Source organism: Erithacus rubecula (assembly GCF_903797595.1).
Source record: "Erithacus rubecula genome assembly, chromosome: 2".
Classification (NCBI taxonomy): domain Eukaryota; kingdom Metazoa; phylum Chordata; class Aves; order Passeriformes; family Muscicapidae; genus Erithacus; species Erithacus rubecula.
In genome coordinates, this window is record NC_136685.1 from 74,262,105 (window position 1) to 74,277,484 (window position 15,380).

The 15,380-nt window shown below is 43.4% G+C and overlaps 2 protein-coding genes across 9 annotated transcripts in view; one reads left to right on the top strand and one right to left on the bottom strand.

Moving 5' to 3' along the window:
- The window catches only part of AGPAT4 (1-acylglycerol-3-phosphate O-acyltransferase 4), a 69,267-nt gene extending 62,159 nt beyond the window's left edge, over window positions 1–7,108 (top strand). For both annotated transcript variants that reach the window (XM_079333466.1, XM_079333467.1), the window contains one exon: window positions 4,841–7,108. In XM_079333466.1, coding sequence (XP_079189592.1) covers window positions 4,841–4,947 — 107 coding nt within the window. In that variant the 3' untranslated portion in view covers window positions 4,948–7,108. The remainder of the gene's footprint in view (window positions 1–4,840) is intronic.
- Window positions 7,109–8,603: 1,495 nt separating this feature from the next.
- Window positions 8,604–15,380, bottom strand: part of MAP3K4 (mitogen-activated protein kinase kinase kinase 4) — an 87,709-nt gene continuing 80,932 nt past the window's right edge. For 6 of the 7 annotated variants that reach the window (XR_013777818.1, XM_079333446.1, XM_079333444.1 and 3 more), the window contains 4 exons: window positions 11,064–11,186; window positions 10,433–10,539; window positions 10,048–10,227; window positions 8,604–9,145 (listed from right to left, as the gene is read on the bottom strand). Coding sequence is in view for 5 of the 7 variants with exons in the window: in XM_079333446.1 (XP_079189572.1) it covers window positions 9,125–9,145; window positions 10,048–10,227; window positions 10,433–10,539; window positions 11,064–11,186 (431 nt within the window). In the remaining 2 variants the exon portion in view is untranslated. Of the gene's footprint in view, window positions 9,146–10,047; window positions 10,228–10,432; window positions 10,540–11,063; window positions 11,187–15,380 lie in introns of those variants that run through there. The other variant, XR_013777819.1, reaches the window with a different exon arrangement.

The following is a 15,380-nucleotide window of genomic DNA, read 5'->3' on the forward strand; positions in this document are numbered from 1 at the left end:
AGAGGCTGCTGCCCAGTCAGACTCTGCCACCTCTTGCTGATGAGCAGGGAATGAGAAAGGTGATGTCACTTATGAGCAGACAGCAGCCATTGTGAAGCTGTGAAGGGAAGAGAATCCATGGGACTGGAAGAATGCTCACCCATTAGTGAAACCAAACAAAACACAGAGCTGGTTTATCCTGGTCACTTAAAACTGGATGTGTCTTTATTTGCCAAGGGAGCAACAGTTACCTTAGCATGTTACAGTCTGTTTCTGCTTTACCATATTCCTTTGAAATCTGTGTTATTGCTGGTTGGGAATGATTGGTCTCTTTCTGTGGAAGCAGGAAAAAAACCTCAGCCCAAGCTGTCGCATTGACTTTCGTAGCCAACAGCTGAGTTTCTGTAGCAAGGCCATTCTCCCCTAACTGTGTCCTGTATCCTAAGGGGGATCTCTGTCACAAGTGTTCTGGATGTGGTGCAGCCATGTATTGACAGAGGAGCAAGCAGTGTTTTGCTCTGCATTTTGTCTCTAGCTTTAGGCAAGGGCTCCAGAGTGACTCCTGCAGTGGCTGGGAGACAGTGAACACAAGCACAGCTTGGAAGTTGTGGCTCTTGGTGGCAGCTGGGACTGTCTGCCCAGCACAGCCAGTCTGCAGCAAAGCAGGGAGGAGTGCTTTTGCTGTCTTTACAGTGGCTGTGCTAATTGGTGTGTGGTGGCTTAGCAGTGTAAAAGGAAGGTTTTTCTGTAGAGTGGAGGGATTTATCAGACAAAATCAGCTCTTCCCATTGCTCCTAGCAGACCTTTTCTCACCATTTGTACCTGAAGCACATGGGTAGTGGTTTGGGTTTTTTCTATGGCACGTTGACAGCTCACCTGATACTCCAGAATCAGGAACTTTACTGTAGTCCCTAATAGCCCATTGTAATAAATTGCTGGTTTTGAGGGTGGGTTTCAATACCTGATACAGGTGCAGATAAGCATAAAATAAACCTTTTGTGATAGGGCAGAGTTAACTAGGAGGTCCTTTTACCTGGTACCCTCTGCATTATTTCTAGCTTGTCATTTTTCCTTTGGATAGTTTCTGCTTATTGTGCTCTCCAGTAAAACACTGACTGGCTTGTAAGTAACTGACTTCTCAGATGGAAAGAGCTGTAAGAACAATGCTGCACTAGAGCTGGAGTGGAAGGAGGGTAATCCTTCAGACCCTGACTGAGATCTGAGGATGAATAACCAATGTATGTACAGCTTTGCTTGGTTCAGCTCAAACTCGTTAAACCCTAAATAAATTACAATTCCTTATACTGTGGATGCTGTCCCCTTGTTCTTTGCTGTGCAGCAGCTTGGTTATTTATGCTCCCAGCACTCATCACATTGTGCTTGTACCTTACTGCTGCTCTGGGACTGGGAGCCCTTTGTGACACTACTTGAATACTACTACAAGGCAGTCGCTGCTTCAGAGGATAAATGCTCAAGTAGTTGAAGGGACAAAAGTGTTTTGAAAACCATCTTTAGTTTCACAGGACACATGGCAAGAGATTTAGGTACTTAGCTCACAGCAACTATTTAAAATTTGGTGCTGATATTTTGGTGCTGAAGCAGGGAGCATGTCTGTCAAATGTATCTGTATTTGACAGCAGATGTTTTTTTTTCCTCCTCCTTCTTCCCCAGTCTCATTTGGCTTCAAAGAACCAAATGTTGGGTTGTCTTTCATGTTTTGATAACTTGTGTTAAGGAGGACACCCACCCTTTGTGCTCTAGAAGTAATTTATTGTAAAGCTGTCAACATCAGTTAAAAGGGGAATGTATGCAAGAGATGAGAGGGTTTTTAAAGGGAGCAGCAGCTATTCCATGTTTAATTCTAAAAGCAGGGTGGCATCTGGGCTGATGGCACGGGGCCAGCAGCTTTGTATCAGCTGTAGGCGGGAGAAGTGCAGATCCAGCTCGGATTCCAAGGGAGCTGCTGTGTCTGTGCTGTGCACTGTGTGTGGGGGGATCACACTGCAGACCTGGGGGCATTGCAGTGTCCAGAGTGTGGAGACAGGGCTGGAGCACAGAGTGACCTGGGCAGCCAGGCTGGTGATGCCTGCAGGCTGAGATCAGTAGAAGGTGAGGAGGGGACAAGCCAGCAGAGCTGCTGCAAGTTTTACAACAGGATACAAACCATGTGCAGGATCAATGCCTGTGTTGATTCTGCCTTGTGGTGGAGCTGCCAGATAGTCTGGCCTTTCAGCCTGGTGCCTAGAAATTGGGGGACTTGGGGTGGGTTGTTTGCTTTCTTTAGTATGAGTCTGTTGCTTGTTTCTTCTCCTTCATTAGAGAAGGATAGACCCTCAGTGGAAATGTCTACCGTTCATACAGTCTTCAGTTGTACAAATCTTCATTTCAGTGCATAACCTATTTCACTTAAGTGCAAACTATATGTGGGAAATTATTATGCCCCTGCCTGCTGTGCTGCTTATGGAACTTGCTCTGTGGTATAAAGGCAGGGTAACAGATGAAAAAAAATCCTGAGCTGTAAGAGGAAATGTGGAGATGCTTTTGAGCTAAGGTTTTGCTGAGGGATGAGATACTAGATGTGGAGGTGGTAGTTTTCTTGGAGCTAAAATGTGTTCCAAGAAAGAGATTACACTATTGGTTTTCTTGGTGGTGTCAGCTGAGCCCTCCTTGAGCCCCTGGCACTCCAGCAGGCAGAGCAGGTCCTCAGCAACCTCCTGCATTTTTTGGAGGCTGAGTAATGGTGGGCACAAAGATGTAGGAGCTCAGTTACCTCGGTTTGCTGTGGAGTAGCGCAGAGATGCTTCTTCAGCCAACAGCTGCTCTCATGCACTTCTCAGGGTGGTCTTAAGCCCTCAGAGCTATAAAGTTAGGCACTGCTGATTAGTTTCTGTATGATCTCCCTTTTTCCTCTTTCTTGAAGTAAAAACCCTGAAGTTCCCCTTGCTACAGCTGTATGTAAAGAAACGAGTGAATGAACTCTTCCAAGTGATGGTGCTCAGGTCTGCCCTGAGGCTCCAGGAGAGCTGTGGCAGGGGGTCAGTGCAGGGACAGAACAGTGAGGCAGCCCAGCCTTACCCCACTTGGCTTCCACATGTTTGGCAAACATGAGTAGTCCTCTTCTCTTTGTACCCCACCTTCCCCAGGGTGCTGAGGGCTACAGGGTGAAATGGGGATAGAAGGCAGTGGCTCCCTTTGCCAGGGAGCAAAGGATGAAAAAAAGACTGCTGAACTGGTTTTTTGTGTGCAGGCATTCTTGGAAATGGATGAAATCCTCAATATGATGTGTGTCTGCTGTAACAGCTGCTCTTATTTTTGCTCTGTGTCCATCTCCAGATGCTGTTTCTATCCCTTGTGGTTAAAATGTTAATGATTTCATGCTTACTATTATGTTATGATCCCAGACTGCAGGCTAGATGTTGGATCTTTCTCTTGTGTTCCCTAGCTCATGGCCAGTTAACTGTCAGAGATGGTTTTCTTTCTTTCTTGTCTGTCTGTGAGTGAAGCCCTTTGTCTGTCTCAGTGGTGTTTCTATTCATGGGCTGACAGTGGAGTGTAAGTGACAGTGAGTGCCCTCAGAGCCCTTTCTGGACTGTTCACTGCCTGTGAGAGGGCCCTGCTTTCCTGGCATCCACAGGACCTGAGGGCAGCCCCATGGGCAGACCAGCTTCCCAGGGCCCATCACATGTGATTCATCCCTGGTATCCAGTTACCACTTGCACTCTAAAACTCTCAATTTACTGTCAGACTACACAGCAGGAGTCTGTAGAGATGGCTCTTTGTGGCTGATGTTGCTGTGCCAAGTAGCAGCTGGTAAAGCACAGGGCAGCACTGTTTGCCAGCAGAGAGCCTGTCCCCTTCCAGTGCTAAAGAGCAGCAAATGCCAGGACATGGTGTTGTGTCAGCCCTGCAGTCCACGAGGGATGCCTGGTAGTGGGATGAAACCTCTGGATTCTCTTGGTGATTTCAGGCACTGACTTAACCATAAAGACTCCTTTGGCTGGTGAGAATTTGTCCAGAGAATAAAAACTGATGGGCATGAGACATTTAGAGCACCTCACCTTACTGGACCTTTTCACCATCAGTCAAAAAAAGACAGTGGGATTTGGAGGCTTAGGGGAGGTTTGTGGCTTTCTTCTTGTTGTTTTTTTTTTTGTTTTGTTTTGTTTTGGTTTGGTTTGGGTTTTTTGGATTCTTTTTTTCTGGAAAGGATTCTGAGCAGAGGGAAGATGTTGGTGACTTCCTAATAGGTTTAGGCCTGAAAGAAGCATGGCAGTTCTGAATGTGTATAGTAGCTGAGAAGAAGATTGAGGAATAATAGATTTTGGGCAGCTGAGCCCTTTACAAAGAAACCAAAATTGGGAAGGAAGGAATTTCGATTCAATTGCATTCAACTTAGTCACTTTAGATGCTACACATAAATAAATAAACTAATCCTTGCACATGGTGAATTATTACCATCATCTATAAAAGTCTTTCAAATAAACCTGGTTTCCTGTAATAGACTTTTTTATGGGCTATCATTAACAAATGCCACAGCTTACATTTCTTTGGTTTATCAAGATCTGAAGCTCCCTTGTGTTTGCTTGTGCTCCTCCAGACGTGGGGCTGTTGAGAGCCAGCAGGATTCCCTTCCCTGGCACTAGGGCTGTTCACGCCTGTGCCTCTCACACCATCCTGGTTCCTTGTAGCCTCTTCCCTGCTGCTGGGAGGGGACGTGTCCAGCCTCAGGCTCTTCCTTCATGAGATGCCATAGGCAAATAAGTTGATGTGGAGGTGTGGGAGCATCAAATGCACCTTTCATCCAAGGTCTCTTTCCTGATCTTCAGTCCATGCCTCAAGCAGCTTTAACTGTGTTTTGCAGCTTCTGTTGGTGTCAGATGGATGATCGGAGTTACAGAAATTAACAAGGGCTCCACCTATGGCAACAACGACAACAAGCAACAAAAAGGCATCGAGAAACAAAAGTAGCACCTTCAGAGACTGCTTCAATCCAAAGGGAACAGATGCAACTGCTGAAAACTCTTAAGTGCATATCATGGGCTTTCAAGGGAGATCAGAGGATGAGTAATGGCCGTGCATATCTGAATTTGTGCTCCTGTTGTTTTTCTCTGGGATTTGGACTGGATGACATGCTGGAAAGATGCACTCCTTCATATACTCTCAACAACAGGTATGCACATGAGTGGTTGGTTTGTTTTCCTATGAAGTGTCTTAAGTTTTGAAGAAAAAAAAAATTCCAGTGTGCTTGTATGAAGAGACTCTACCTGGCAACTAGCCAGAGGTGCAGGCTTTAATGTCAGAAGATTGCTACAAGATGATTAAACTTGATAGTTGTGTAGATCACACAGTTTAACAACCATAATCTGTCAGTGTTTAAATACAGCACAGCAAGATGCTGTGCTTGGTTATAGCAGTATTGGACTGAAGCAGCTCTGCTGAACTGGCAGAACTGCAGTAGTTTTTGTACATCCAGGACTTATTCCCACAGTGTGCACTACATGGGCCCTTCAAAACTTCAGCCAGACCCCTCTGGACCTCCAGACATCAGAGCCTGGCAGTAGCATCACCTGGATCAGAATTTGGCCTTGTGGCCTAAGCAGAGCTAAGTTACCCACTGCCCTCTCTTTCCTCAGGCCGTACATCTGAGGGATAGCTCAAACTTGCAATTCTTCAGAGTAAATGTCATTTTTAGTTTGGAAAAACTGAGTTAGTAAAATTCTTTTTGGCTCTAAATGCTACTTAAAATTCCATGCCATCCTAACAGTTGTGGAAAGAAAATAACTGGGCATGGTGTAGTGAAATAATGCAAAGTGTGCATTAAAATGTATGCCCCACACCCATACTGTTGTGATCCTAATTAATCTGCTTGTCTGTCTTTTCTGATAAATTAGTTTATTTGGTGCCTCATAACAGTCAGCCTGAAGTAATAGTAAATAAATTATTTCCTTCTGGGGAGGAGGGGGAGCTAAAAGAGAGACCTAAGACAGTGGGTATGGCTGATTTTTTTTATGTCTGTCTTGATTTTACACCCTTCTGAATTAAATAAAGCTAGAATCAAGCTCTGAGGAAAGTGGGGTTACTCTGATATCCTTGGTACTGATTTCAGGGCAGCCGCTTCCCGTTTTTAAACTTTCAGAGTTAAAGATCTGCAGGTTACTAGAAATAACTTGTTTAATGCAGGAAAAAACGGAAAAGAGGGTTCATTAACTAACAGCAAATATGATTGGAAAAATTTCCCAGTTTTTTAAAGTACAGATCCTGACACTGAGCAGTGGAGGTTGATTGACACTTTCAAAGATAGCCTGTTTTCACTTGGCACAGGACTAAACCATAACAGTCTCTAGTGAAGAAAGTGAGAAGTCTTATTCTAGCAGCTGGTATAAAAACATTGCTCTTTTCATATAATAAAACTGAGGCTAATACAACACTGATACAACACAATCATTCCATGAAATATGTGTTTGCTATTCAGTACATTAGAAAATCAAGAAACTCACCTTTTTAATATGCAGCATCAAAAAGCAGGTGAAGTATTGCTTTTAGCATGGAGCAATAAGTGAAGTTTAGGGATAATGGAGGCAGTAGAATTTACAACATGAAGGAAGGAATAAGCCATGTGAAGTGTGAGAGACTGCTTTGGGGGACTTTCTGCCTCACATCTTGTGTACACATACATTCCCTGTGCTTTCAGGAAGCTTTCAGGAATAGGTGAGTCAGTGTCCTGAACAGAGGGGGTTCATGGTCTCAGATACAGTTTTTAGAGCCCAAGAGTAGAAAATACTGCAATATTTACAATGTTATCTAATAAAGCACATGCCCCATACTCTATTTGCTGCAACACTCTTAACAGTGCAAAACTGAGTATTGCATCCTGTAGTAATGATCAGGCACATGAACAAGCCAGACCTGAAGACACTGTACACAAGCTAGAAAATGGGTGTGAGGGGAGCAAGGCTCTCCAGGGTAGCATTTTACTGTAAACAGTACCTGGCAGACACAGTAGCCTTTTCTTGGGGTGATGGGTGAGTGACTCTGAGCAGCAAATACATACTCCTGGAGTGACAGGCTGTTCTGCCCTCTAAGAGCCACAGATTTAACATGGAGTAATAAAGACATTTGGCATTCCTTATGAATTTTAGTCCTTTCCCCTCCAACTCCTCCCAGAGGAAAGCACCAAACAAGTAAATGCTTCTGAAAGAGTGCAGAGATGATTTCACACCCATTTCCCTGGGACCACCTCCTAGAACAGGCTGAGGCCAAACAGGCCACTCCTGGACCCATCCTCCTAAGCACTCGTGCAAGTCCTGGCACACACTGAGGCCCTTCCAGCCCTCACTGACAAACAGAGAAAGCTTAATGGTCCTTGCCAAAGTTAAACTTGTCCAGTTCACTGTATTAAAGAACTAAAAGTGTTTGCCCCTCATCCCCACAAGCAATTGTATGTTCTACAACTGCCTTAATAAAATTAGTCTTAATGTTTGTTTATACAAAAATAAAAAGTATAAAAAGCTAATATGTAGTGAATGGGTTTTCTTTTGGTTGGCAAGAACAAACTGGTAGCAGTTTGTCACCTCTATCCTGGCTCCTCAGAGCTGTCCACAGGTCCTATTTGTGTTCAAGGACACCTAAAATAAGGCAAGTGAGGACACAGCTCACTCAGATATTTCTGTTATACTGCAAAGTGAAGCACACAGCAAACTGGGGGGGACTCTTTTACCTCTTTCATAGTCCTTTACTGAAGATGAAAACATAGTTCCTGTCACACAGCTGAAAATGGAGCACTGAAAAGAAGGGAAAGTCTTTGTTTAAATGTAGCATTATATTTTTTGAGAGTCTAAATACATGCACAGGTGATATGCACAGCAAGGCTCATACTTTTCTAGACAGAAATGTCAGATTTTTTGGTACTTCCTTGACAGCTCACCCCAGACCTGTGACTAGACTAATCACGGATCTGTGGATTGAGATGAGATGAGACACTAGATTATAAAACCAAATATTAAAACCAAGTTTTAAGCTACCTATTTTAAGTCTAAGGTTGTAACAGGAATATGTAAACTTGCACTAATGTTTACAAGTAACAGTTTTAAGGCACCTGTTTGTAATACCAAGTTAAAAAAATCATTTAGTTCATGCATTGCAGACTTCCAAATGTTAACCATTTCTAATCTCCCGTTTTTGAGGCTGATGACAACTGCGGTGTGATGGGGAAATGAAAGCCCAGGATCAGAAGTCACTTTTCAAAAGGTTAACAGTAGGTTCTTGGTTTTGCCAAACAGAACACAAGAATCAGCTTGTACAGTTCTCTCCTAGAAGATGAAAATGCCATGCAGAACAGTCCCTGTTCACACTGCATGCATTCAAGGAGGATAAAACACAGGAACTGTCCATCACCCTCTTTTCTCAGGAGGCAATGAAAGGGGGAACCTTACTTCCCTTATCTCTTGTGTAAGAAGCATCTCACACTACTTATCTTGAAACCTGACAAAACACTGACTATTGCAATATGAGAGCATCCTATTCCAGTTAGGTCAGCTTAGCAGTCTAACCCAATGTTGCAAAACAGTTTAAAATATGACATAGGCCTACATTTATTTTTGGAAGAAAAACCCTTCACCAGTATCTCCTAAAATAAACCATTTATTGAGAAAAACCTTTTTTTTTTTTTAATTTCATTAATTAGCCTTGTGCATAACAAATCCGAAGCTTGCCAAAAACAAATAAACAAAAAACCCCAGTAAAAGTTCACAGTCAGTGCACTCAAACAGATTAAAAAACAAGGTCCATAACGCCTGATAACACTACAGCATTTTTCTGAACCTAGGAGTTCAAAAATACTACATATTAACAATACAAGTTTCCTCAATCAAATGGGAAACGGGAGAAGGAACAAATAGGGTATGGTCCATATACAGTAGTAATGGCACTTTCACTGAAACATGCAGCTTCTTCCAACTTGTGGACATGACACATGAGCAACATGTGCCGAGTAAAATGTACAGGAGCAGCAGAGGAAGTGACACCGTCACTTGTGCAGTCTTCGTTAAGGTCAACTTTATACTGTTTGTCAGCACAGTCTTTATGTAAATATTACATACAGTAGTGATTCAAATCTTGTCAGAAGAAAAAAGGCCAGAGATTAACTTCATTCTTCGTCTGTGCAAACCTGTGAAGGCAGCAAGAGGCAATTAGTTCAGCCATCTCCCTCCTGCAGCAAGACAATAATTGATCAATTTTAGCACCTTCACATCTTTGAAGTTTTTTCTCTCCCTTGTTCCACAATAATGCATTACAAGTGTTTGGGAGTACTGACATTCCCACTGGCACCATGCATCCTTTAGGTGCCTAAAGCAATGTCCATCTCTGATGGATGGGATCTGCTACAGCTGCACTGATGAGGGATGGGTGACGATCCCAAACAGTGCTACTGAAGCAGAACACCAGTGTCATCAACTTTATGCTGGAAATGAGACAGAATTCAATAACCTAATACGCTCCTACTTCTTCAAAAAAGAAGGTACTAATGCAGCTCAGTTTGTAGCTGTGAATATTTGCCTGTTCTGAAGGAAGGCATCACACTGTAGTTCATGCAAGAACTGCAGACTTACAGCAGCTGCCAGATAAAACATTCAATATGACCTTACCCGTAAGTATGAAATTAAAAGAAAAGCAGCCCTTTGCACAGAAGAATGGGAGTTCTCAAGCATGTGCTGGTTTAATGTTTTAGGTAGGGGGCCCTTATTACTAAAAACTTGTGCATTTTTATTTCAGTTTTTGCTGAAGAGCCAGTCAGGTCCAATTAGCTACCACTGAGTTGGAGCCTGACTTGTCTTTTTAACATAACGATAATGCAATCTAAAACAGCAGTGCAAGTTCATTGCATTTATTGCATGTCCTATAGTCACATGCTTGCTGAAAACAACACTTCTGGAAAGTTGCCAATCCATGTTTCCTGGACAGCAACAACCTGCTACCAACCCCTGTGGCATCACTGAGAACAAAGAAGCCAACTAAAAGCTGTTCCCCATTCCCATCTACAGTTTTTATAGCCAAAGTCATCAGACAAACCTTGACAAAAGGATGATCAAGAAGCTGGCTGGCCGTCCACCTCATCTTTGGGTCACTTTCCAGGCAGTGGCAAAGGAAGTCTTTCCCTTCTGGGCTCACTTTGTCAGGAATAGGAGGTTTATGACCCATCCCCACTTTATACATGATCTGGAAGTTGTGCTCATATTCATGCCAAGGCCTCTGCAACAAGTAACAGCATTGCTAAGTGCAAGCTTTAGTGAGTAACTTCCTACCCACTAGAGCATGTATTTCTGTGCTCTAGGAGATGAAAAACCATCCCAGTCATTGCAGACTGAAGTGTGACAAACTGCTGAGAGCGGGACCAGAATTTGCAGAAAAACTGCTGAGAAAGTTTGCATTTCATCAGTACATGAAACATCCCTACCTTGCCTGTGACCATCTCTATGACAACACAGCCCAGGCTCCAGATGTCTGCTGCACGTCCATGCCCTTCTCCTTTAGCTCTGGTGATTACTTCTGGAGCCATGTATGCTTTGAAATAACATATATGATGCCATCAGTTCATAAAGCAGAAGGAACAGTATACATCAAGTGACTGACTGGGTAAACCAAATGCTTTCTAAAATACCCAGTGAATTACTACTCAGGTTTTCTTGCTAAGTTTTGCCATTTGCTGGTTTCTTGTCCTTTGACACAATTTCAGCACAACTGTCTTTCAGTTTGAAAAGTGATATTAAAAATGCTGTTACATGCTTTCAGTTACTGCCATTTTCTGAAAATAGATTAAGCAGTTTGTTTAGTGAAGAGTACTGTTTCAGTAAGGCTGCAGAGAAAAATACAACCCCAGAAAACACATGCTCCAGCATCTCTAAAGACAATTTTAACTCTCAAATTATATCATTCACTGATTGTTTTGGCTTCTGGATGTAAAGCATAAAACTAGCTAAAGTAAAATCACGTTTCCCTGAAACACATGGGTTTACTCCAGACTTTTGGCAGAGGTATCTTCTTTTATGGTAACCAGACAAGTACCTGCCTAGCACAAGCTTCCTTACCTGCAGTCCCCAAGGTACTGTTCACTTCTCCAGGCATTGTCTGGGTATTGTTCTTCAATTTCACTGAGCAGCCAAAGTCTCCTAGTTTAATCAATCCAGATGAGGTAAGAAAGATGTTGGCTCCTAGGAAACACAAGGAAACACAGACACACTTGTTTAAATCAGAGCTGAATTGAGGAATTAGGGCTTCTCAGTATAGCCTTGGAAGTTGCAGTGGATAATAGCTGAATTCACACTTAGATCTTCACCTGTGAATTAACTGTGGAATATGATAACACTAAAGATGTTCTGGTGGATTTGTGCCAACATGAAGTGTACTGAAGTTGACAAATGTACAAACAAAAAAAAAAAAAAGAAAAAGCAGTATGGCAGACAAATTAAGCAGCTTTCCATACAAGCTCGTTACAAGAAACGACTCCTTCAGGAATTCCAGTGCTTCTCCTTGTGAACATTGAAGTCCTCTGAATAAATTGCTTCCTGGCAGAGGCCATTGCTGAGGCATTCCCACTAGTATCTCTTCAGTTCTTCTGAGTCAGGACAGATGAGATCATTCTTGTCAATGGAAACAGTGTGGCCAGCAGGACAAGGGAGGGGATCATTCCCCTGTACTCAGCTCTGGTGCGGCTGCACCTCAAGTGCTGTGTCCAGCTCTGGGCCCCTCACTGCAAGAAGGACACTGAGGTGCTGGAGCAAGTCCAGGGAAGGGCAGCAGAGCTGGTGAAGGGTCTGGAGCACAAGTCCTGTGAGGAGTGCCTGAGGGAGCTGGGGGTGTTTAGCCTGGATAAGAGGAAGCTCAGGGTTGACCTTGTTGATCTCTACAACTGCCCAAAAGGAGGATGGGTACCAGGTGAGGATCTGCCTCTTCTACCAGGCAACCAGGGACAGGACAAGAGCAAATGGCCTCAAGCTGCACCAGGGGATGTTCAGGTTGGACATCAGGAGGAATTTCTTCACTGAAAAAGTGGTCAGGCTGAAACATGCTGCCCAGGGAGATGGTGGAGTCACCATCCCTGGAAGTGTTCAAGATACAACTGGGCATGGCACTCAGTGGTGGTTTGTCCAAGGTTGGACTCAATCTTGGAGGTCTTTTCCAAACTTAATGACCCTATATAGGTCACAGCTGACTTGCAAAAGAGAGTTCAGAGCATTTTATTATGTACACTACCAACTGCCTACTCCTGTTGCACTTTACTTCCAGAATAATTTTTGGAGGGGGGCTACCATGACAATAACTTGCTATACTGGCAGCTTACACTAGAACAAACTTCCCCAGCATAGTTTAAAATCTCCAATGGGAATCTGCAAGTGGCTTCAAGTCAGTTGCTCAATACAACAATACAAAATAAACCAAGTGGTTTTGACAATCTATGGTTTTCTTTCATGCAGCACCCTGCCAAAATATTCATTTTGACAGCAACAGAAAACAGGTAGAGCAGAAGGAGCTCCTTGTGTCAGGCCACATTCTGGACTCTGCAAAATGAAAGCACAAGTAGATTGCAAGTATCACCTGGCAGAAATAGAGCTTTAGCTGTGATCTTTCTTGAGGAAAGATGGATAGTATGCACAAAACAAGCTGCTCACCTATTCTAGGAGTAGACAGACATTGGGGATTTCACTACACATAGCCTCTTCCCATGTTACACAAAAGATTCATTCAAAAATGGCTCATCTCAATAGAACCTTACAAAGTTTCTCACCTTTGTTCCACCTTGAGCAGTACAGAAATTCTTGGCTGCTCCTCCTTTGTATTAGTCTTAGTTAATAGCTTTTTCACATTCACTTGGATGGGCATCCTCAAGATATTCATAAAGAATACAAAGAATCCTCAAAAAGCTCAAGTAAAAAAAGGCAGTGCAGGTCAATGATGCCAAAACCCTGTCCTTTTCTCCAAGGTCTCTCTGACTACTCTGACAATAGTTGAAAACTAGTCCAAGAGGTGTTACACAGAACTGCAATTAATGGGTGAGCAAAATCATTAACAAAATTAAATTCCAACCTTTAGATACTCTTACAAGTCCTGAAAGAATTAGCGTTTAGGGAATGCAACTCGTTTCCTCATTGTGTGCAATGGTTCTCCACTTCTGGCATTCAGATGCTTGCACACCCTCCAGAATTCTTACACAAGTTTGCCATCAGTGAGGCAGGCCCATGTTCAGTCACCCTGCAATCACAGGTGTGTAATGGAGTTGGGTAGACCATCCCTCTTGAATGAAGGATCCAGAAAACACAAAGCAGTACAAGAAAGCTGCTTGATAGGACACCAAGTATGGGCAATGCATCAGGAGAGTGACAGCTGCTGCTTCTTCCTTTGAACTGTCAACTGCTTTTCCAATGTTTTCAAGCAGTTGCTTGTCAGAAAGTAGGTGAAGTTAGCCTAAACAAAGAGCTTAGGAAAAGGAGTCCTCACTAGTAAACGCTTTTTCAAGGATGTTCTGGAAACCTTGTCTTTCCATTCCTCAAGAAAGCAACATGAAAATTTCACAGAAGGCTACAAAGTGCTTCCAACTACTACAGTGGATGGAGCCTGGCAGTGCTGAAGTGCAGCAATCTCTCTTCTGATGGAATTTGGGCTACTGGAATAGTTCTGCTTAATACAGTTCAAAACATTCTTCCAAGGCCTTTCAAACTAGACTTTGTCCCTTTTAATAAAAAGTAATGACAATTTAGCCAAAGTATTACCATGAAAGCTCCTGTGAGCCCGTTCCCTGAAAGCACTTGGAACTGTCAAATGGAATAAAGCACTGAACAAAGTTTCAGCAAGAAGACAGAGAGAGCACTTGAAGACTCATGTTGCAGACACTTTGTCAGCTTCCACTGATGTGGTATCACTGGAGCCTGTTTTGTAAACTGCTTGTTCAGAAACCAAGACTAGACTGTAGAAGGAGTGTTTTAAAAGGGTAAATGAAACCTGAACAGAACCCAGCAGGAGCCATGTAAGCAGAGCAGGCAAGAGGTCAGTACTTTGAAGATGCTTGATGCTGTTTTACCTTTGACAGCTAACACTACTGGGAATGTAACCAAACTCCTAAACATCTGCATAGTTAAGAGGCAAAATAAAACCAAAGACCCTGAGGAAAATGGCAGAAAGGACTGCCCCCATCTGTTCCTTCTCTCCCCTTACACCTGCACTGTCTGAAGCACCATCACTGGATGCACATGGCAGAGGCAGGAGGTTGCCCAGTTGTGCACAGCCCTCCTGCTGTTACACCACAGGTCCTCTTGGGCACAGTGTGAAGAGCCAGTGTCAAAAACCACACTCCTGCTAGAGCAGCCAAAACCTAAAGCATTTAAACTCAAGTTTCATGCCCTGTACCTCTGCCAAATCAGCCCCATAGTAAGAACAGTGGAAACTGTACTAGCATGATAGTCCAAAGGTTTTGGTGGAAATCCTGTGAGTCCGTGGAGCAATACACAGAGCCCCACTAAAGGTTGTGCTGTTATTCCAAAAAAAGAGGCAGCTCAGGCATTCCACAGCCAGTGCTTAAGGAATGCAGCAGCCAAATTCATTCAAGAAACAAGCAGGCCAAATGCTACCCTTGGATGAGAAAATCAGCTTTTGCATAGTCTTTTTCTCATCTCTTGGAGAGCATGACATGTCTCCTGTTGCAGTTTTTGAGCTCTTGCTGAATGACATTCCTTCCTTTGTGCTCATCATGAAGACAGGATAGCAGAAGTTTTGAGCTAACAGCAAGGTTAAAAGAAGACAATAATACAGTGACAGTTTGATGAAGACTTTTTGGTACAGAGCATCTCATTCACAGGTTTCTGATTTACTAAAGCTGCAGATACAATCCTTTGATTTTCTGTATTCATCCAAGCACTGCTCAGGAACATGCCCTTCTCTCCTGAAAGACAGAAGAGAATCCACCACGCCTCATTAATTCCTCTCAATTCAGCACTTGTGAGACCACACCTTGAGTGCTGTGTTTTGCTTTTAGGCTCTCCAGCACAGGAGAGACAATGACACATTGGAGCAAACCCAGGACAGTGGTCTCAAGATGTGCAGATGGCTGGTGCACCCAATATACAAGGAAAGGTTCCAGGATGGGTTTGCTCAGCTTGAAGAAGGGATCCTCAGTGGAGTGTGTGTGCAAGGGATTTATTGCTGCTTTCAGCTGTGTAATGAGAGGATAGCAAGATTGCAGAAACAGACTTTTCCCTCAAAGGCACACTGTGAAATGGTCATGCAGCAATGGATACAACAGCAACCTTTGCAGATTCCAAGGAGCTATCAGGAAAAAGCTTTTCCCAGTGGGGATAGGTCAGTCACTGGAACAGGGCCTCTCCATCTCTGGACATACACATGTATCTCACCTC